The 23,573-nt window shown below is 41.7% G+C and overlaps 2 protein-coding genes across 3 annotated transcripts in view; one reads left to right on the forward strand and one right to left on the reverse strand.

The window, feature by feature from the left end:
• RCAN2 (regulator of calcineurin 2) overlaps positions 1-23,573 on the forward strand; it is a 284,388-nt gene that overhangs the window by 202,533 nt on the left and 58,282 nt on the right. The window lies entirely within an intron of this gene.
• Positions 17,147-18,521, reverse strand: LOC138985110 (nucleosome assembly protein 1-like 1). The gene has a single exon (XM_070361441.1). The coding sequence runs from the start codon at positions 18,417-18,419 to the stop codon at positions 17,313-17,315; it is 1,107 nt and encodes a 368-aa protein (XP_070217542.1). The 5' UTR covers positions 18,420-18,521; the 3' UTR covers positions 17,147-17,312.

Genomic DNA, 23,573 nt, shown 5'->3' on the forward strand with positions numbered 1-23,573 from the left:
CATTGAATCTTCAGACTCCCATAGAAAGGCAGTACCTAGAGAGTATGTGAGGACAAGGTTAGGGAGGCATGCGGTCAAGGTGGTATTCAAGAATAACAAACCTCTTTCCCTCTTTCACAGTTGGGGAGAGGGAGGCTTTGCAGATGAACAGCTCAAGTGGCAGGGCTGGGATCAAACCCAGAAAGTCTGGCTCGGAGCCTGTGAGCCTCATCATTGCCTCAGGCCTCCTCTCAGCAACTTTGTCTAATGCCTGTTTCTGAGTGTCTTTTCATTTGTTTATTTGTTGCATAATTACTTTAGGGCTTTCACAGGATTTAATAGAAAGTGTAATTACTGTAATCATTACTGTAATGCATGAAAGCTTCTTTCTTTACCCCTGCTTCTTTTAATAAAAGTCTATAAAGCCATAGGCTGGCCACTACCACCTTCAGGAAGGTTTCTAATAGAGGATATTTGGGGGTGATCCCAAGACAGGTAGATATGTTCAAGCCCTAAGCATTGCAATGCATTTCCCCATCTCTTCTCATCCCCCTTTTATACTCTGTTTTTGTTCATAGCACTTATTTTATAATATATGATATAATTCACTTATTATTTTAAGTATCTGTCTCCTTTAGCTGGAATGTAAACTCCATGAGGGCAAAAATGTTGTGTTTTATCTGCTGCTGCATCCTCAGCTTGGCCCTGAATAGGAACACAATAAATAGATGCTGAATGAAGGATACAGCAATACAGAAGTCCATTATCTTTTGAGCATGGGCCTTTGACTTTGAAGGTTTGTTATTCTTGACTACCACCTTGACCACATGCCTCCCTCACCTTGTCCTCACACACTCTCCAGTTAACGTCCCCTAAGCCTCAGCTCAGCAGGGCTTAGATTTCTGCCAGAGCCTTAGCTGTTCCTTGAGGCCCACACGCCCCTCCTCTGTGCTTGCTTGACACCCTGTCTTTGCCTTTGTCATTGTCCTTCCTGCTTTGCATTCCAGTAGCCCCCACTTGCAGACAGACCTCTCCTGCCCACCCTAAGCTCTTCTCTTATTCATGTTTGTTTCCCAGCACTCAACACAGTGCCTGGCGTAGACTTGGTGCTCAGTAAATAGTTCACTGGTGAATTTGGACTTCCCTGGAGGCCCAGGGGTTAAGAATCTACCTTGCAAAGCAGAGGATGTGGGTTCAATCCCTGATTGGGGAACTAAGATCCCACATGCCGCAGAGCAACTAAATGTGTGAGCGCCACAAGTAGAGAGTCCTGTGCCATGATGAAAGATCTCTCATGACCCGAGGAAAATTCCTCGTGCCACAACTAAGACCCAACGCAGCCAAAGAAATACACGTGTGTGTGTGTTAGGCGCTCAGTCACGTCTGACTCTTTGCAACTCCATGGACTGTAGCTCGCCAGACTCCTCTGTCCATGGAATTCTCCAGACAAGAATCCTGGAGTGAGTAGCCATTCCCTTCTCCAGGGGATCTTCCCAACCCAGGGGTCAAACCCCGGTCTTCTGCATTGCAGGCAGATTCTTTACTGTCTGAGCCACCAGGGAAGCCCAAATATGTGTGTGTGTGTGTGTTTAAGTTAATTAGTGAATGAAAAATATTATTTTTCAAAATGGAGCTTTGCAAACTAGCTCTGAGTGTATTTAAGAACCAGAACTCAGTTGTTTTCTGGTAATTAACTGGTATTAAATTTACTGGTATTTAACTTGTATTTACTGAGTGCACGTTATATGCCAGGTCCTGTTCTAGTAATAGGGGACATCAGTGAACAAAACAGAAATGCCCGCTATGAAATATTCTAGTGGGAGGAGAGAGAAGATCATGGATATGATGAATAAATGAATTAGGATTATATAAATGAGTTATATATATATATAATATATATATATTTTATATATAAATAAATATAACATAAATAAATGAGTTATGTTGGGAGAGATGTGTGCTAGAGAGGAACGGTGAAAGCAGGCCAGGACAAGGGGATTAGGAGTAGGGGCAGAAGGTGGGATTATCAATAGGGTGGCCAGGAAAAGTTCAATTTTCAAAGGTCTTCCTACCAAAGAGAAGACTGCAGAAGCCTTCCAGAAATATTTACTGCTTTCCTACAGTGAGCAAGGCACTCCGTGGAAGCCTGAGAATTCCAAAATAGAGCTCAGACATTGGTGAGAAGACTGCCATATCAACCAGAGTATGATAAATGTGAGCATCCGGAAATAAAATGGGACACCAGCAGGTTCTGTGAACAGAACAAACTGGCTTTCAAAATGCTGTGTAGATATCACCCTGGCCAGTGTCATCCCCTCTCTCCCTGTTCTTTGCCACATTGCCTCATAGCCTGTAAAATTGCCTCCGGTGCTAGGATGATCACTCTGAACTGTGTCCATTCATTTGGAAGAGTTATAAAGTGTAGTTCTCCAGGGTCGTAGGATCCTTAAGGGTGGCAGGGGTGTGTTGGTCTAGAAGCGGTGGTTTGTCTGCTCCACGGTATAACATAAACTAGCGCTGCTGAGCTGGAGTTCAGGAGGAGAAAGGCCCAGGTGGGCCAGGAAGAAGTTAGATTGCAGTTGAACCACCTGTTGACACTTCTCATCATTGGGCTCTTCGGACCTGGAAAAAAGCCATACTTGGAGCCACACGACCCCCGCAGATGTCACGCTACTGTTCACACATTCCTCGACACATTCCTCGCCACATCTACTTTCATCAGGGACCTTTCACACACAACAGCCCGACTCTAGAGCACGCTGGCTCCATCCACAGCACTTTCACGACTGCCTCTGGTGGTACGGGTAAAGGCTGCCTCTTGACTGCCTTAGCAGCACCCCGGCCACCAGGGGTGGTGCCAGGCCTTCATGGCCGATAAGGCCTCCAGTTGGGAGCAAGACTATGCCCTGGTTATGAGAGCCAATGTCCAGTTCCCATTTCTAGAACAGTCAGCTTTTTCCTCTGTTTCTCATCTATTGAATTGTTTTCACTGAGTTCAGTGCCTTGATTTAGCTCATGAACCAGCATAAATTTGGATCCTTGTCCTGGCCCCTGTCCAACAGCTGTCTGAGCAGAAACGTTTTCAGCTCTGCAGCTAACAGAGAATCCTGTTGATTCTTGAATAAATTACCCACGGAGCTGACGTGTGCTGCTGTTTGGATGAATTTAATTCATAATGGTCGTTTCCCTATAAAAGGTCTGAGTCTTGCTTGGAAGTTGACTTCCTTCGGACTTCCCTGGTGGCTCAGACGGTAAAGCGTCTGTCTACAATGCAGGAGACCCAGATTCAATCCCTGGGTTGGGAAGATCCCCTGGAGAAGGAAATAGCAATCCACTCCAGTACTATTGCCTGGAAAATCCCATGGACAGAGGAGCCTGGTAGACTACAGTCCATGGGGTCGCCAAGAGTCGGACACGACTGAGCTACTTCACTTTCTTGCTTGGAAGTTATAGAAGTGTAAAATTGATCCACGTTTGAAATCTAATGAAGGAGAATCTATTCAGTGGAAGTCTTGTTCAGTGCCCTCTTAGCCTGGGTTCCCCAAAAAGTAGAGCCTGAGACAAAGTTTTAAGTGCAGATACTTACTTCACTGGTGAATGGAGCCAAGGAGCAGGCTTGGGGGTGTTGCAGGAAGAGGGATCCCTTCTAGGGCCCGAGAGTGGACTTTTATCTAACAATTGGAAATCAATTGTCTGAGGCGACACATGACCTGACAAAGCAAGAGAATTTATTGGGAAGGGCTGCCTAGGTGGAGAGCAGTCAGGTAAGGGAACCCAGGAGAACTGCTCTGCCACGTGGCTCTCAGTCTCAGGTTTTATGGTGATGGGATTTGTTTCCCGGTGTCCTCTGGCCAATGACTCTGACTCAGGGTCCTTCCTGGTGGGGCACTCATTGCTAAGCCAGGATGAGTGCCAGCAAGATTCTGGGAGGTAGAAGGACAGGTGGCATTTCCTTTTGACCTTTCCCGAACCTTCCAGTTGGTGGTGGCTTATTAGTTCCATGTTCCTTACCCGGACCTCCTGTCATGAAATAACTCATGCAGATGGTTTGCTGTGGTGCCCAGCCAGGGTGGGTGGTCTCAGTCAGTGTGCTTCCCCTAACAGAGGCAGGTGGAGGGAGGCAGGGAAGGAGGAGGAGCCACTGTAGAGATGGGTCACGGAGCCCAGCCCCAGTAATGGCTACAGGTTGCTGGATTCCATGGAAAGCTCGAGCCACTATATGAAATACAATACAGAAATTTCTGTCCAGGGAAAGAGGAGAAGCCTCTACCTACTGGCTTCCAGCAACCACGGGCCAAAGTTTCTCTCCAAAGATTATTACCTCCCCTACCTTTAGGGCTATATATGCATGAATACCAAGCAGGTTCTTGGGGTGCCTGCCTCTGTGTCAGCTGAGGAGCTTCAGATGGAGAGAGACAGACACTGAGGTGAAGCAAGGTCCTCAGGTTGCAAACTGCGTGAAGCTGGTCAGAACCCACACAAAACTGATCACTGCAACAGGAGGTGGAGTAAGAGGTGTCATACTAAACACCAGCAAACAAAACAAGGGACAGTATATCTTCATCATGATTGATAACCAAGTCATCCTTTATACAAAATCTCCTTTCTGGAGTAAATCTGGAGACAGTAAGGTCCAGATTTACCAGTGCTTGTTGTTGCTGGTCAGTCACTAAGTCATGTCCCGTGGATTGCAGCACGTCAGGTTTCCCTGTCCTCCACTATCTCCTGGACTTTGCTCAGATTCATGTCCATTGATATCTAACCATCTCATTCTGTGCTGCCCTCTTCTCCTTTTGCCTTCAATCTTTCCCAACATGAGACCCAAGTAGGGTTTCAATGAAACCCAAGTAGGGTCCCACTGAAACCCAAGTAGCGTCCTGTGGAACACTCCTGGATACAAATCCTTTCTGTGTCCATCACCTGCCTTCTTTCTTGTTTGCCGGAAATAGGCTTCATTCAGCCTCCTTGGCCTTCCCTGAGTTCCAAAGGGCAGATTCAATCAGTTGCTCATCAAGGAAGGGAGGAAATGCAGAAACAAAGGAGGAACAGTCAAGAAACAATAGTGCAGCCTTGGGACGAGTCCTGGTTCCTCCTTAAGTAATAGACATGTGATACCCCTGAGTTCTTCTCCAGGAATCACGGTGCCCCACCCAGGCAGAGAATGATTATTCCCACACAAAAGTCCTGGAGCACCACCCTGTTGCCTCACCACCAACCAATCAGAAGCAAGGCACTTCAGTTCAGTTCAGTTCAGTTCAGTCATTCAGTCGTGTCCGACTCTTTGCGACCCCATTAATTGCAGCCTGCCAGGCCTCCCTGTCCATCACCAACTCCCGGAGTTCGCCCAAACTCACATCCATCAAGTCTGTGATGCCATCCAGCCATCTCATCCTCTGTCATCCCCTTCTTCTCCTGCCCCAAATCCCTCCCAGCATCAGAGTCTTTTCCAATGAGTCAACTCTTTGCATGAGGTGGCCAAAGTACTGGAGTTTCAGCTTTAGCATCATTCCTTCCAAAGAACACCCAGGACTGATGTCCTTTAGAATGGACTGGTTGGATCTTCTTGCAGTCCATGGGACTCGCAAGAGTCTTCTCCAACACCACAGTTCAAAAGCATCAATTCTTCCGCGCTCAGCTTTCTTCACAGTCCAACTCTCACATCCATACATGACTACTGGAAAAACCATAGCCTTGACTAGACAGACCTTTGTTGGCAAAGTAATGTCTCTGCTTTTTAATATGCTATCTAGGTTGGTCATTCCAGGTTCCTATGCAATATTGCTCTTCATAACATCAGACCTTGCTTCTATCACCAGTCACATCCACAACTGGGTATTGTTTTTGCTTTGGCTCCATCCCTTTATTCTTTCTGGAGTTATTTCTCCACTGATCTGCAGTAGCATATTGGGCACCTACTGACCTGGGGAGTTCCTCCTTCAGTATCCTATCATTTTGCCTTTTCATACTGTTCATGGGGTTCTCAAGGCTCAGAAGTACCCAATAAGAGCACCGGATGCTTTGGACTCTTTAACTCGTTATCGTCCACCTTGTGCCAGGAAAGGCCCACAGTTGTTTGCATACCATCCATTTGTGCAGGACTCTGCTGGGATCCCTATGCTAAACCTGCTCAGGTGACTACTGCTTGTAGCAAAAGCATAGGGATGGTATCAGTAAAACGTTTGATATACATCAGATTTCTTTGATGGCTGCTACTGACATTTTCTCCCAAGAAAAACTCCCCTCACCAACTCCAATTATAAGCCCTTAATCACTGCTTCCCCACCACGCACTGCTAAAGGATCCTGTAAATTTCCACCCACTCTGGCACCCTTGTGCTTCTTCCCTTTTGACCTCTTAACACATTTCACATTTCCTTACCTGTGCCTGAAAAAAAAAAAAAGGTTTAATCATCCTCATTTTTCCAAACCTGTCAAGTACACAACTTTTAATGGCTTCCAAGCTTCCAGAGTTTCAAGAGGCAAGATTTGAAGTAGACAAAGATTCCTCAATAAGACACAAAAAGCACTAACCATAATTAGTTAAAGATGGATATATTGAACTACTAAAAGCTGAAAACTCATTGTTTTTCAAAAGACACCATTCAGAGAATAAAAAGGCAAGCCATAGATTGAGAGAAGATACTCACCATCCATACGTCTAACAGGGGCTTCCCAGTGACGCAAGTGGTAAAGGACCCGCCTGCCAGTACAGGAGACATAAGAGATCTGAGTTTTACTCCTGGGTCAGGAAGATCCCCTGGAGGAGGGCATGGCAACCCACTCCAGTATTTTTGCCTGGAGAATCCCATGGACAAAGGATCCCTGGCAGGCTACAGTCCATAGAGTCACAAAGAGTCAGACATGACTGAAATGACTTAGCACATCTGACAAAGAACCCAATTCCAACATATATCAAGACATCCTAGATATCAATAAGAGAAAGACAAACAACCCCAATTAAAATCTGCAAAACACCTGAATAGACATTTCAAAAAAGAAGATATCCAGAAAGATGATTCTTCAGGGAAATGCAAATTAAAACCACCATGAGATACCGTTACACAGCCAATGGAGTGGCTATAAGCAAAACCGTGGTCAATGCCAAGGGTTGGCAAGAATGTGGATCAGCTGGAACTCTCATACGCTGCTGGTGGACAGATTATTACAGTGCTCTGGGAAACTGCAGTGTCTTCCAGAAGTAAATATATGTCTCCCCGATGATCTAGTAATTCTACTTCCCAAGAGAAATGAGTGCCTATGTTCACTGGAAAACATGCACAAGAATGTTTCTATCAGCGTTATTCATAAAGGTCCCAAAGGGAGAAAATACCCAAATGTTCACCCTGGAGAATGGATGAATAAGTTTAAATATAGTTACACAATGCTAAGGTGCTGAGAACATTCTATATATGGAGCTGAATGATTGTTATATTGATGGTGATTAAATTATAAAAATTAACTGAACTGGACACTTAACATTGTGCATTTTATATATATAGATTGTTGTTTAGTTTCTCAGTCGTGTCTAATTCTTTGGAACCCCATGGACTGTAGCCTGCAAGGCTTCTCTGTCCATGGAATTCTCCAGGCAAGAACACTGGAGTGGGTTGTCATTTCCTTCCCTTGGGGATCTTCCCAACCCAGTAATTGAACCCACGTCTCCTGCATTGGTAGTGGATTCTTTACCGCTGAGCCAAAAGGGAAGCCTGTATGTATATTACACCTCAATAAAAATAAATTAAGAAGGGGCAAGGTTGAGAACAGAAAATTTATGACGCTGTTTGCCAGGAAAGTCTCCAAGAGCTCATTGTTCAATGGAAACGGAGAGAGCACCACAATGAATTGGAAATTATTGGATAAGGTATAGATTCAAGAAACCAGATCTTCAGATTTGAATCTTTACTAATTAGTCATATAATCCTTAAAAGTAACCTCTTTAGGCCTTAGTTTCTCGATCTCCAAAATGGCTAACTTTCGAGGATACCTTGTGTCCTCCTAAGTAACGTGATTTCAGTGACTGCCTCTCACCTAAGGCCCAGATGAAGATACATGTCTTGTGTTGAGGGGCTTCCCAGAGGGCACTAGTGGTAAAGAACTGCCTGCCAATGCAGGAGATGTGTGAGGAGTGGGTTTGATCCCTGGATTGAGAAGATCCCCTGGAGGAGGGCACGGCAACCCACTCCAGTATTCTTTCCTGGAGAATCCCGTGGACAGAGGGGCCTGGCAGGCTACAGTCGTAGGGTCGCAAAGAGCTGAAAACAACTGAAGTGACTTAGCATACCCACATGTCTTGTGTTGGCTCTGCTCTGATGAATTATACGGACCCACTGCCGTGTTCTTGCCTGGAAAATCCCAGGGATGGCAGAGCCTGGTGGGCTGCCGTCTATGGGGTCGCACAGAGTCGGACACGACTGAAGCGACTTAGCAACAGCAACAGCAGGTGAAGAGGGGATAGGGCATGGAAGTCTACACATTTTATTTGAAACTCTAGCATGCAAGTTTTCATAATCACCACCCCTGCAGTGAATCAGCCAGTTGGTTGCTACGGTTCCTGTACCACCATCATAGGATCATGTGTTTTATCTCCCACTTTCATCATCTCTAATCATGGCAAGAAAAGAAAAAAAAAAAACCTCCTTCCTGCAGTACAGAGCAGTGGTCAGTGTCACATGTCACCAGTCAGCCTCACCTGGTTTTGAAACCCAGCTTGAACACTTACAGTCTCCATGACCTTAGACAGGTCATGTATACCCCTGAGCCTCATTTTTTCTCATCTTATTTTACAACAGGGTAGTCACCACCAGTTCAGAGTTGTTGTTGTCAGGTTTCGATGAAATAAAGTATGTCGGAACTCTTAATACCTGCCCCTCTCATAGCTGCATTCCATAAATGTAGCCACTATGCTTATTGTAGCTAGTGCCTGCTGTGCCCACCATCAATGCCTAAGTTTCAGTTGACACCATGTTTCATTATAAAATAGGTTTTAAATTCCATAAAGTAGTGAAACATGAAAGAACCTTAGAAATGATCTTGTTAACACCAAGGATTGGCAAAGGTCCTTGCAGGTTGCAAACAATAGTTGCTGAAGAGATGGCTTAAGCAAAAGGGCAACTGATTGAAAGGATGCAGGAACATCTTACGCAATCCCAGGAAAAGCTAAACAAGAAGACAGTAAGTAGGATAGCAGGAATCGGGACCACCGGTGGGCGCCAGGGTCTGTAGGGCTTTTCTTGGACACGATCCACAATTAATGTCACTCGGCTCTGACGTCGCCAACGTCAGGACCCAACGCATCATTCAGTATCTAATACAGCATTCATACTTAACCGGGCCAAAGGAGGAGTCTAGGCTTTTGCCCCTCAGACCTGCTCCTCCAACAGCCTTCCCTTTTCAGGAAATTGTGCTATCGGCCATCCAGTCATTTTGGCCACAAGCATAGCAGTCTTCCTTGACTCTTTTCTTCCCATACCTTCCATATCAACACATTCTTTTTTTCAATGTTTACTTACTTACTTAAGGGCTTCCCTGGTGGCTCAGAGGTTAAAGCGTCTGCCTCCAATGCAGGAGACCTGGGTTCAATCCTGGGTCGGGAAGATAAAGTCTTTATTGAATTTGTTACAGTATGGTTTCTGTTTTATGTTTTGTGTTTTTGGACACCAGACATGTGGAATTTTAGCTCTCCAGCCAGGGATCTAACCTGTACCCCCTATGCTTGAAGGCGAACTCTTAACCACCGGACCACCAGGACGGTTCCCAGCAAATTCTATTAGTTGCACCTCCAACTCCATTTCCTACTCTTATGGTGTAACCTTAGTCCCATCACCTTCCTCTGAACATTGGAGTCATTTCCTAACAGGTCTCTTGCTTCCACTCTTGCTCTCCTGTAATCCAGTCTTTACCCCTGTCTTTAGATCCCTCAGCCTGAGAGATCTTTTCAAATCACAAGCTGGGTCATGTGACTCTATCTGTGCACAGAACCTTGCAGGGGCTCCCTGCTGCACTTGGAATACGTCACAAATGCATTCCCAGGGGCTCCAAGGCCCTGCATGCTTTAATTTCTCTATAGGATCTCTACTTGCTCACTCCCTTATTCATTATGCTTCGGGCCACACTGGTCTTCTTTCTGTTTCCACTGAGATTTCCACTGAGATCCTCCCTAGATTTTCTGCGTGATTGGTTCCTTTTTATCACCTCCCCAGAGAAGCTTTTCTCACCATCCAACTTGCAGTAGCCGCTCCTTTACTCAGTCACTCCTTGTCACAATATAACCATTGTTATATTTTCGCCATTACATAGGATAAAATATTTCCTTATTTGTATGTTTGCTGTTTGTTATCTCCTGATAGAATGCAATCTCTAAGAGGATAACATCTCTATAAGTCTTGTTTGACAGAGACTAAAACAGTGCCCTTAATAGGCACTTGGTAGATACTTGTTGAATGAATGAATGAGTGAAGGAATGAATGAATCAGTGCATTAAATGGGTTGTGAAATGTCAAATGCTAGAGAAGATCTAATTATCCCAGCTTGGGGGATACAGCATCTACCCTGAATCATTCACGTCTGGCCAAAGTCCCTGATCACAGGCATGGCCACCTGGAGGCCCATCCCGTGTATTTTTGCAGTCCCACAGCCATTCTAAAAGGGCTTAGGCCTCATTCTACAGATGCAGACAGTGAGACCCAGAGTGAATAAGGGACTTTCTCAGTTATTGAATCCTGTCATCTTCTATGGTAGCAGAATGTGCTTAATCTGTTCTTGCTGAGACATCTCTATATCTCTGTCTTTTAAAACCAGTGGTGTTAACTACATGTTGATAAATATTTCCCTTCATCTACACCTACTCTATTTTAACACTGGTGTGGAAATTCGCATTTCCTCCTACAAGAAAGGAATATGGCCCAGATTTTCATTGTGGGACAAGATGTTTCGTCTTTCCCACGCCAGGTTTTTTGTTTTGTCTTTTTCTTTTTTGGGCACTTCTGATTTTTTTTTAATGATAATAGAGGCTTGTTGTTCCTTTAGTTGCTGAAATCTTAGTTTGGATAGCTATCTATTTTGTCTTGTTTTGTTTTAATTAAGGCGTAGCACTAGCTGGCAGATTCTGAAAATAGGATCCTATTTTAGTTTCTTGTTTTAGCTAAATGAAGTCTTTAGAGTGTGGTCATTTAATAGTGAAATATGTGCCTAATCAGTGACAGGTATCCAAATTTTTTCCAGCTAGTTAGAATTCATTTATAGCTTTCAGTCTAGCATTTCTATTCACAATTATTCTATTTGAGCTCCATCCAAAGAAATAAGTGCTATAACATATTCTTTCAAAGAGTAAAATAAAAAGATGTTAATAAATTTGATATAGTAGCTATAGAGTATATGAAGCAAAGTATTAAGTAAGATTAATTGTTTTATTTCTTAGTCTTTTTTTCATAGAACTTAACCGTGAGTTCTTCAATAGAGAGATAAAGCATTAGAGAAAGAGATAAGAAGTTTAGATATGAATGCAATTATTATATATTTAAAATTTTTATGTACTCATTTCCATGATAATAAAACTTTAATATAGCCACTCCAGCTGTTTTTATTAGTGTTTGCACATTATATCTTTTTCCATTCTTTGGCCTTAAACCTATATATGCCATTATGTGTAAAATGGACTTTTTGTCAATGGCAGATACTTGGGTGTTGCTTTTTTAATCAGTCTAATAATCTTTTTATTTTAATTTGTTTTTTAGATCATTTACATTTAATGCAATTATTGGTATGATTGGATTAAAGTCTGCTATGTTTCTCATTGTTTTCTGTTTGTTCCACCTGTTTTTACTCCCCTTTTCCTCTTCTCCTGACTGCTTTTGAATTAGTTGAGCATTTTTTATCATTTCACTTTTATCTCAACTCTTGGCTTCCTTTAATCTCCTTTTAAAAAATTTTGCTAATTGTCCTAGAGCTTTCTCTATTTTTTGGTTGTTCCTCAGTCACTAACTCATGTCTGACTCTTTGCAACCCCATGGACTGCAGCATGCCAGGCCTCCCTGTCCCTCACCATCTTCCAGAGTTTGCCTAAGCTCATGTCCATTGAATCAATGATACTATCCAACCATCACATCTTTTGCTGCCCTCTTATCCATTTGCCTTCTATATCCAATATAAAGTTTTAATTAGTTTATATTCCTATATAAGATAAAAATATTAGTAGATTCTTGATCATTGGTTTGATCACTTTGTAATCAATTAACTATTAAAGCTGTCTTTCAGTTTCCATGTTTATATTTTTCTTAATTATGTTTATAGTAATAATAATAAATAACAATAACTGAGTATTTATGGTGTACTGGACACTGTTGTAAGAACTCGTGTATTTATTGATGCATTTGATCCTCTCAGTTGGCTGATGTGGATAGGTCCTGTTTACTTATCTCCATTGTACAGATGTGAAAAATCAGGTAGATAGAAGGCAATACTGCTTTTGTTTTAGGAGAAAAGAGTAACATGTAGGATTTAATCCATAAAAAGTGGGAGAGGAAAGAAGGCTTTTAGTTGCTCAAATTTTCATACAAGAAAAGAAGCAAAGCTGCATTCTCAGGATAGGATGTCTATGGTGTGCCACCCTGGCACAGTGCTGTAGAAGGGACAGGGCTGTGAAACACTGCTAATTTGAACTATACTGCTTTTGTAATTTGTGTCCAATGTGAACATCTGTATGTTTTTAGAAATAGTTTTTATAACAGCTTTAAGAATAAGGTGTTTGGGAAATCCTCTGATGGGCCAGTGGTCGAAAGTTTGCCTTCCTGTGAGGGGGGGTGTGTGTTCCATCTCTGTCCTGGGAACTAAGATCCCACACGCTTCCCAGCCAAAAAAACAGAACATAAACAAATAAGCAAAAATGTAACAAATTCCATAAAGTCTTAAAAGAATAAGGTGTTTATACCCAATTCTGCAACCATACATATTTAAATCACACTAAAATAAAAATGATTGAAATCAACATTAGAGATCCTTGGGAATTTTTCCTTGTGTGTGTTAGGTTGGTGCAAAAGTAATTGCTCTTTTGCACTGCTGAAATTTGCTATTTGATATCGGGATTCATTCTTAGATAAATGTGGTTATGTTATAATCAGTTTAGTGTGCATTTCTTGCTTTATATGTTTTGCTAATGATTTATTACTTGCTGTGTATTTTATATTGATTTTAGTCTGCATAAATGATATTAGACAAAAAGCAAATTTGAGTGATTTTCTGATTCAAGTTCAAAATGAGTTCTAAAGCAGCAGAGACAACTCGCAATATCAGCAATGCATTTGTCCCAGAAACTGCTAATGAATGTACAGCGCAGTGGTGCAAGAAATTTGCAAAAGAGGCAAGAGCCTTGAAGATGAAGAGCACAGTGGCCAGCCATTTGAAGTTGACAATGACCAATTGAGAGTAATCATCGAAGCTGATCCTCTTACAACTACACAAGTTGCTAAAGAAATCAACATCCACCATTCTGCAGTCTTTCAGCATTTGAAGAAAATTGAAAAGGTGGAAAAGCATGATAAGTGGGTGCCTCACGAGCTGACCACAAATCAAAAAAAAAAAAATCTTCATTTTGAAATGTCTTCTCTTATTCTACACAACCATTTCTCAATTGCATTGTGACGTGCAATGAAAATTGAATTTATACGACAACCAGAAACCCCCAGCTCAGTGATTGGGCTGAGAAGCTCCAGAGCACTTCCCAAAGCCAAACGTGCACCACAATAAGGTCATGGTCACTGTTTGATGGTCTGCTGTCAGTCTGACCCACTAAAGCTTTCTGAATCCTGCTAAAACCGTTACATCTGAGATGTATGCTCAGCAAATCAATGAGAGGCGCTGAAAACGGCAACCCCTGCAGCTGGCATTGGTCAACAGAAAGGGCCCAGTTCTTCTGCACGACAGCACCCCACCTCACGTCATACAACCAATGCTTCAAAAATGGAACGAATTGGGCTACAACGTTTTGCCTCATCTGCCATATTCACCTGAGCGCTCACCACCTGACTACCACTTCTTCAAGCATCTCAACCACTTTTTGCAGGTGAAACGCTTCCACAACCAGCATGAGGCAGAAGATGCTTTCCAAGAGTTCATCAAATCCCAAGGCCCAGGTTTTTACACTACAGGAATAACCAAGCTTATTTCTCATTGGCAAAAAAAAAAAAAAAAAAAAATGTGTTGATTGTAATGGTTCCTAATTTCATTAATAAAGATGTGTTTGAGCCTAGTTGTAATGATTTAAAATTCATGGTTCAAAGCCACAATTGTGTTTGCACTAACCTAATATATATCTATGGATCCTTTGGTTCAAAGAATCACTGATCTTGTGAATGTGAGAACAATGTGTTCTATACATCTGTTGATGGGAGATCCTAGCACTTCTTAGCATTTGTCCTCAGCATGATTTTGGGTTTGGTTGAATCTTCCTGTCTGGACTGTCAGTAAGAATTCAGACTTTGGGTTGGTTAGCACACCTACCTTCTATGAGAAGTAAAAGACAGGAGCTGATTCACTAACCGCCCCCACCCTTTCACCATTCTGCGGCGAGGGAGGTGGACTCTGATTATTCCCTTTCTGAGAGTAGCCTCATTCTTCTTCATTCCCTCTCAGGTGACAGGAGGCTGCCTATTCTCATCTCCGAGGCCTGGCAGAGCCCACACTGAGCCAATCAGTGTCTGCAGAACCTTTGCACTGAAATTCTTTCTTGCAAAATTGGCTGCACCAGCGGGGTGCCTGATGCAGCGAGAGGGTGCCAGCTCTGCAGAGTCACACAAGTTCAGGAGCAGGGCCTTGGAACATAATAAAGGGACAGTACAAGTAGCACTGAGGCTTTATCACAAAGTTCTCTTTTTTTTTTTTTTCAAAGTTCTCTTGAAGAGAGTTCAAAAATAAGAAAAAAATCTTTGGAGAGTTTTCACTGTAGGGAAAGAAAATGAAGAAGGAATTTAGAGTACTTGTGGTGAGTACATCAGAGCATGAGGGAAGTAGACAGGATTTGACCCCTTCAGGGCCTGGCTTTGCATCTTCTCTATGTGATTGGTTACCTATTAAAAGCAGAAGCTGAGAGTAGGGAAGATTTATAGGAGATGCATTTTTTTTAACTTATTGTATGAGATGATCGTTCATAATTATATGGGGCTTCCCTGGTGGCTCGGCGGTTAAAGCGTCTGCCTGGAATGCAGGAGACCCGGCTTCGATCCCTGGGTCGGGAAGGTCCCCTGGAGAAGGAAATGGCAACCCACTCCAGTATTCTTGCCTGGAGAATCCCATGGAGGGAGGAGCCTGGTAGGCTACAGTCCATGGGGTCGCAAAGAGTCGGACACGACTGAGCGACTTTGCATAATTATATACTATTATATATAAGCTAAAGGCTTTCCTGCTCACTCAGACGGTAAAACAATCTGTCTACAATGCAGGAAAACTTGGGTTCAACCCCTGGGTAGGGAAGATCCCCTGGAGAAGGAAGTGGCAACCCACTCCAGATTTCTTGCCTGGAGAAGTCCATGGACAGAGGAGCCTGGCGGGCTACAGTCTGGGGTCGCAAAGAGTCGCACATGACTGTTACTTATATGTTATAATGTGTATTATAGAATTCATATAAATTATATAACATAACTTATGTAACTAACTGTAATAAATTATGAAATTCAATTAACTACAAAGAGTTGTGTATTGAATAAATGCAATCTTAGGAAAGGAAAGAAAAACAAGCATCTATTTGTTTATTAGGTATATTTAGTCAGATGAGATCCACTGAGGATTAATTAAACCCTCTGCCTATGTAATTATTTTTTCAGTGAGAAGGGGACATGTGATCCCAAAATATGCTATCAGAGAAAGCAACCAGAGGTATCCCCAGGTTACATTTTGTTGAAGTCTTTATTGCATTCATACAAATGGCCCTCCAACATTTTTTTGACTCAGGAATCTGGTATTGTCAATATTCCATGAATGGTTCAGCCTATTTGGACTGCATACATCTTAAGCAAACTCATAAGAGATAGACATGTAAATCAAAAGGCCGTTTCTCTAATCACCTCCCAAAGGCTCCACTTCCTAATCCATCACATTGGGCATTAGGTTTAAAAATATGAATTTGGGAGTTGGGAGGGAGGCAGAAATATTCGGACTACAGCTTTCTATTATCTAAGAATCCTTCTGTATCATTTTAGACCATTTGAAATTCAATTAAATTACATGCTAAAATAAAAAATAATAACTAAAGGTCTAAAAGGGAAACTGACAAAATTTTGCTTTGCAATTTAGATAAGACCATAAAACCAGTCATTCCCAAGAAACTATCAAAAGGATAGCATAATGAGAACAACCCTAAATCAATTAATTATATGGGGGAACCAAGATTCAGTTTTTAAGTGCATTTGTCTTGGGGAAAATTGAAATAATAATTGCATGCCTATAATTCACTTGATCAGTTTGGTTAATGATTTGGAGATAGACCAATCTTTCAAGTACAGAGTCAGCCAAGTTTGTCAATGTCTATAACCTCACTTCTTGGTAGCTTTGAGGCACTACCCTTTTATCTTCTCTCCCCAACAGAACAGGAAAGAACTGGGTTGGCATTATACCAGTTGCCTGATGGACTTATCACAATTTCGTATAATAGGATTGTTGATGGGGCAGTTCCAGGAGGCATTTGCATTTTAAGTCTTTTAATTCCAGTTTTTGAGTGTAAGAAATTTTAGGCAAAAAAACATAGGAAAGATAAGAGCTATTTGTGCTGAATACTGTCTGCTCATTCATGCCTCTGAATCTTTGGAAATACTAGTCTGTCTGCCTAAAACAACCCTTCATCACTACACATTCCCTCCCTATTCACTAGTGATTCCTAGTAGATAAAGCAAATGCATATGCCACCATGTAAGAAGGGTTCCTTTTTAGGCATGCATGGGGCGCCTCCACAGGGTCGCAAAGAATAGGACACGACTGAAGTGACTTAGCATGCATGCAGGGCACAGCAAAGCCAGGGACAGGTGTGTCCTTGAAAGACATTGATGACAGGAGTTCTAGGAAAGTAAGGCTACAGAATCGCAGAACATTTGTGGTTATGAAATGGAATGATTCGTTCTAAGTAAAGGTGACCTTGCCTATGGGGAAAACAATTTAAGGTGCATTTTTTTTTCTGAGTTTTGCAGTTTATTTATTGAAACCTCATACATACATTGCTTGGATGTAGAATTCTAAAACCACGTTTTTCCAAAAAAAAACGTTTTTATCCCATATCATGGAATAATTAATATACCAATGGAATACATAAGTCACTCAATTGCTTCTCAATGTGTTAAACAGAGAATTATTTGCTCATTTGGTAAACATTACCTCATCCGCTTCTTCACCTTCTTCATCATAATCATCGTCATCGTCTTCAGTAGCTTCTCCAGTAAAGTATAACACTGATCTTGGGATTATACGCTCACGTAAAAAGTGACCAATTTCAAAGTCTGCAGCGAGGATAGCTTCAGAATCATCATCCAGATCTCCACTCTCAGGAACTTTAGGAGGGGCAAAAAAATTAAAGAAAGAGTCATTAGAAACTGTTTTGGTCACAGTACGAACTGTCCCACGTCCCTTGTGTTTCTGCTTCTTCTTAATCGTTTTCAAAGTGACATGCTTCCCTTTTTTCCAATCTATCTGGCACCCTGTACAACCCATAATTTCTGGTCCATCAAAAGAAAAGGGATCAGAATCATCTGGTTCTGACCTCATCCTATATGTCTTTGTCAACACTTCATTTGTGAAATATTCATTGGGTTCAAAGTGAAATTCTAAGACAAAAGTCATAGGCTGACCAGCATCTGAGAACTTCACTTTAATATCTTTCAAGTGCTTCAGAATAGGCTCATCATGTTCCTGAACCATATCATTGAGCAAGTCAACATTCTTAAAAACAGTCAACCAAAACTCAGGAATTCCCTTGGGATCTTCTTTTTCTTCATCCTTTTTCTCATCTTCAACCTTGGCCTTTTCTTTTAGCTCCTCCGAAATTTCATCTTCCTCATCTGGTTTCCATTCACACTCTTCTTCTGTAGGTTCATAAATGGCATTAATGATCTCAAATCGCTTATCAAACAGAGGCTGATAAAGAACAGCATACTTTCTTTCAAGATCATGAACTTCCTCATAGAATTTGGCTTCTATCTGTGCACATTTAACTTGAAGGTTTTTGAGAGCATTCACTCGTCTTTTAACTACCCTAGGCAAGCTTTCAATGTATCCTGTTGGTGCTTCTACCAGACCATCAAGTCTTTCTTGAAGGGCTGCAAGAATCTGAGGATTTTGCATCATCTGAACAGTCAGCTGACGCGCTTTGATTTTTGTTTCTCCACCAGTTTCTTCTTCTTCTACTTCTTCAACATCATCCAAATCTTGATCAAGTTCAGACTGTTCTTTGTTGTCGATGTCTGCCATGTTGTACAAATGCCAAATATCGGTGGCGAGCGCGGGAAGCCCAGCGGCCCGAGCTGCGCAGGCAGTGACTCAGGGCGGCGGCGGGAGGAGCAGGAGGCGGCGCCGCGAGCAGATGGCGCTAAAAAAGATAAGGTGCATTTTTTGTGAACTGTTTTTAGTGATCAGGAAAAAGAGACAACCTATTGTTTAGTTTCCCTCTTGAAGCACCCACAACTCTGAGCTTTCAAGTCAGAGTTGAAGTCAAAGCCCTGTGGTGCCTGGAGGGGAAGATCTCCAAAGCTAGAGGCCCCAGGTTCCACTGGCTCTGTTCACAGCTGTCCTTCCATCAATGGCCCCGTGTTGATCCCTACCTCACACCACTTTGTAACTCAGCGTGATGAAGACACACTCATTTCTTCTCATTTTCTCACTCCTTCTTCCCTTCCTCCCACCCCACTTGCTTTTTAAAGTATTTGATTCCAATAGGAACAGATAACTGAAAATTAATGAGGATTGAAAGAATCTATGTTGTTTTTACAAAGGATGCATCATAAAGGGTGGGTATTTAATACTTTCTCAGATCCCCTAATTCATGAAGATTGAAACAGCATATTGTTTTTCCCAAATAAACTGCAGTGAAGAATCATTTCATCAGCTCTTCTAAGACAGAGTTCCAGGAATACAGTAAACCAGGAGTAGCTAACAATGAAATGATGTGGGGTATAGATGTCACTTGGCCGCCAGCTCCCTACCTAGATGGCTCATTCAGCCTCAGCCATGCACCTCAGCCTTGCATCACTCATGACTCGTGCTCCTCCCTCAGCAAAATTTCAGTTGCTCCATGTCCTAGAGCCTCAGGGTCATTCAGCAGTGGTCAGAACTCAAATGCCAGATTCTCCTTTGCCAAGTGTCTGATGTGGCCATACCTATGAATTCTGGTCTATTGAATGTTATTGAAATTAGTTCTTTTCATTCCCTTTACCAATTTTGAAGCCCCTGTTTGCAGATCACTTTCCTTCTAGACATCTGTGACATTCTCTCTCCCTTCTGGGCCAGGAGGAAGAGTTGGAGTGGCTTCACTGGGCTGGATCATTTACCACTATGGCCCGTGTTCTCTCCTCTCTGTTCTTGGCATCATGGTAGCAATGCCCACAGTGCCAGGACTCAATAGCTTTATCCTGGCCTAATGCCCACCTTTGGGTTCTTAAGCCTTTCAACTAAATATCCCAACATTTATTATAAATAAATAACATGTATGTCTTTCACACTTTCGTTTCTAAAGCAGCAACTGTGGTTAATCCAACCCTCCTTCTTCGTACTTCCAAGCTTTGATCAAGCACCTGTTTCAACTCTCCCTAGAGAATTCCAAGTTGAAGTCAAAAATCCTCTGGGTTATGGCAGTAACTTTGGCCTGAGGCTACTTATGATCAAAAGGCTTATCGGCAGCTCCTTCCAAATACAGTTGTGGTTATTTCAGATTCCAGATCTTTCCTGCACAGACCACAGCTAAACTCTGCTCACCCCAGCCCCACCCGACATGTGTGAGCACCTGCGCACACACACGCACTAATAACTTACATCTTTTTCTTTTTTCCTGGCTGTGCCATGCAGCACGTGGGATCTTAAGTTCCCTAGCCAGGTAATGAACCCTCAGCCCCTGTACTGGAAGTGCAGAGTCTTAACCACTAGATCACCAGGGAAGTCCTGCCTCACTGATATCTTAATGGTGATCTTCTGATCTCTTTTTGTTTCCAGTTATTTGGCAGAAACTCAGGAGGAGATGAAGAGGTGGTATTTAGAGTTCTTAACCCTGTACCACCATCAGTAAGAAGGGACAGATTCACAGCTCCTGTTCATATTAATTCTATCCCTTTATCCTTTAAAGTTACTTATAGTTCAAGCTATTCCTTAATTGTTTTTTTTTTTTTAAAAAGGATACGCTGAAGAAGTATTAAATTATTAAATTTAATTTTTAAATTTAATTAAAATTAAATCTAAAGGTTATTAAATTAAATTTTATTAAATTTAAAGGTTATTATGTAATTGTTGACTGATTAATAATTATTAAATTTAAATAATTGAATGTTATTATTTAGTTAACAATTTAAAAAATATATACAAGCCTCATTTCCCCATTTTTTTTCTAATTCACCTGGCATCTGCAGTATGACCAGCCATCCCCTGAATTTAGTGTCTGAGTCTGCAGAAAGGTTTCTCGAGTAAACCAGGAGTAGCTAACAATGTAGGTTTGAACTCAGTCCTTATTATTATGTTACTTATGCTATTAGGAAGGCCCACTTTTTTCCCATTCACTTGAAACTCCACAATGTTTTTGTAATAGTCAAAATTATATGAAATTACAAGAGTAAAGAATTCTTTTAAAACATCATAATAATTAACTGGGAAAAGGATTCAAATATCTCAGTGGACTAGGCCTACAGAAAACCAAGGTGTTCAGACTATAACCCAAGTATTGTGTTCATGGCAGCCTACCACTGAGGTAGGCAAGTAGTGAGTACAAAGAGAAAATGGCCTTGAGATGACACATGCATCTCAGGAGGGGACTCAGAAAACCAGGGCCTTTGACCTTGCCTCTGACTTCCTGTGTTTAAGCGACACTTCCTGTGAGCCATGGCTAGTATTAGTCAGTACACACTGGTATGTCTGTACCTCCCTGTTTTTTTTTTTTTAATATATGTTTTTAATCAAAGTATAGTTGATCTTCAGTGTTGTGTTAGTTTTAGGTGTACAGCAAAGTGAATCAATATAACTAAATCACAGTATTACAAGGTTATTAAAAGATGTAGAAAATATTTTCCTGTGCTATACAGCAGGTCCTTTTTATCTATTTTTTATATAGTAGTGTGTATCTGTTAATCCCAAACTCCTAGTTTATTGCCCCCTCCCCCTTTGTAACCATAAGTTTGTTTTCTCCATCTGTGATTCTGTTTCCGTTTCATAAATAAACTCATTTGTGTCATTATTTTAAATTCCACTTGTGACTTATATCATATGATATTTGTCATCCTCTCTGTGACTTACTTCACTTAGTAGGATAATCTCTAGGTCCGTCCATGTTGCTGCAAATTTCATCATTTCATTCTTTTTATAGCTGCATAATATTCCATTGTATTTATGTACTACACCTTCTTTATCCTCCATCGTTGATGGATGTTTAGGTTGCTTCTATGTCTTGGCTATTGTAAATGGTGGTGCTGTGAACACTGGGGTACCTGTATCTTTTCTGATTCTTTTGTCTTTTCTGGATATTTGCCCAAGAATGTGATAGCTGGATCTAACTTTAGTTTTTTGAGGAACCTTCATACTATTTTCCATAGTGGCTGCACTAATTTACCTTCCCACCAGCACTGTGGGAGGTTTCCCTTCTCTCCACACCCTCTCCCTGTACCTCTTATTTAAATACCTTTATATCAGTTGGTGGTCAGCCTTTGCCCAAGGCCCCTGCCAGGCCTCTTTGCCTACTTTCCTGGAATTCCCTGGATTTCCCTGTGAGCCAGAGAAGAATTCTCTAGGCAAGAATACTGAAATGGATTGCCATTTCTCCTCCAGGGGATCTTCCTGACCCAGGGATCGAGCCCAGGTCTCCTGTATTGCAGGCAGATTCTTTACCATCAGAGCCACCAGGGAAGCACGTGATCCAGGAGGGCTTATTGCCAGCCCTCCTGTTTGAGTAGTGCTTGTACAGAAAAGTTCCTGAGTATTTTGAACATTACCTCTGCTCCAGGATTAGCATTTCTTATTCCTGAAATTAAAGTTTAGATTAAATTACCCCTCAGTTTCCTTCTAAAATCTTGAGATTTTATTTTACATGTTTAATATTGAGAGGAAAAAACATGCTTCACTTGAAGCCAGAACTCTGTCTTTGCCCTTGGAATTGGCTTTCAGGAAAGGGTGTGATGCTGTATTTGCCCTGAAGGCCAGGAAGAGCCTCAGGGCAGCTCTCAGCCAAATGGAGCTGTAGGCTTTGGCCCATCAATAACTCCTAGTGTAAAGTTACTTATGGCGCCGTCATTTCATCGGAAGATAGATGGCTCTTCGTGGAGCTCTAGCTCAGTGGCCCACAAAGCAAGCTTTGGTTTCGTGCTGTAACTTAGAAATTGAGCGCAAACATTTTCAGCAGATGAAGACAGAGGACTTCTCCACAGAGGAACCTAAGGATTAAAACTGCATCATTTTTTTTCCAACATATTTTGTGACCTGAGTTATCAATAGCCACCAGAATAGAGCAGTAACCTAAGTTTTCATGTTGCCTATTTGAATGATTTCTTTTTGATAAGCATATGAAAGCCATTAGGGAAAATGTGAATTATTTGTTTAAAAAACTCACATCTTGAAATTTTCTCCTTTATGCAATTAAAATTTTTTGACTGGACAGCTCAGAATTCTGCCAGACCCTGGAGAAATAGACATGAACAAGACTGAGTTGGCCCCTGGCCTCAGGGTGCTTCCAGTGTACTTATAACTCAATAAAGAAGATATTATTAAAGATAATATTGGAAGGCAGATTATTATGGTGGTTCATATTACAGGCTCTGGGGAAAGACTGCTACTTATTAATTCTGTGACCTTGGGCAAATTAGTTACTTAACCTCTCAAAGCCTCAGTCTCCTTATCTCTAAAGTGGGGGCAATAATATTTACCTTGCTAGTCTATTAATAGAATTAAAAATATGATGCCTTATAAAGTTTTTGTAATAATGCCTAACATGCAGTAAGTGCTAATACATATCTCTGATTAATTTTTTAATTAAAGTATAATTGATTTATAATGATTCGGGTATACAGCAAAGTAATTTGGCTATACACATAATATATTAATATATATGTATATGTTATTTTAAGATGTCGAATACATTTCCCTGTGCTATACAGTAGATTCTGAAAGACCCCCTGGAGGAGGGCATGGCAACCCACTCCAGTATTCTTGCCTGGAATATCCCCATGGATAGAGGAGCCTGGCAGGCTGCAGTCTGTGGGGTTGCAAAGAGTCGGACACGACTGAGCGACTCAGCACAGCACAGCACAGTGTGTATTTATTAATCCCAAATTCCTGGTTTATCACTTCCTCCCCTTTCCCCTTTGGTAACCATAAGTTTATTTTCTATGTCTGTGAGTCTATTTCTGTTTTGTAAATAAATTCATTTGTATATCCACA

Source organism: Bos mutus, chromosome 23, assembly GCF_027580195.1.
Source record: "Bos mutus isolate GX-2022 chromosome 23, NWIPB_WYAK_1.1, whole genome shotgun sequence".
NCBI classification, from domain to species: domain Eukaryota; kingdom Metazoa; phylum Chordata; class Mammalia; order Artiodactyla; family Bovidae; genus Bos; species Bos mutus.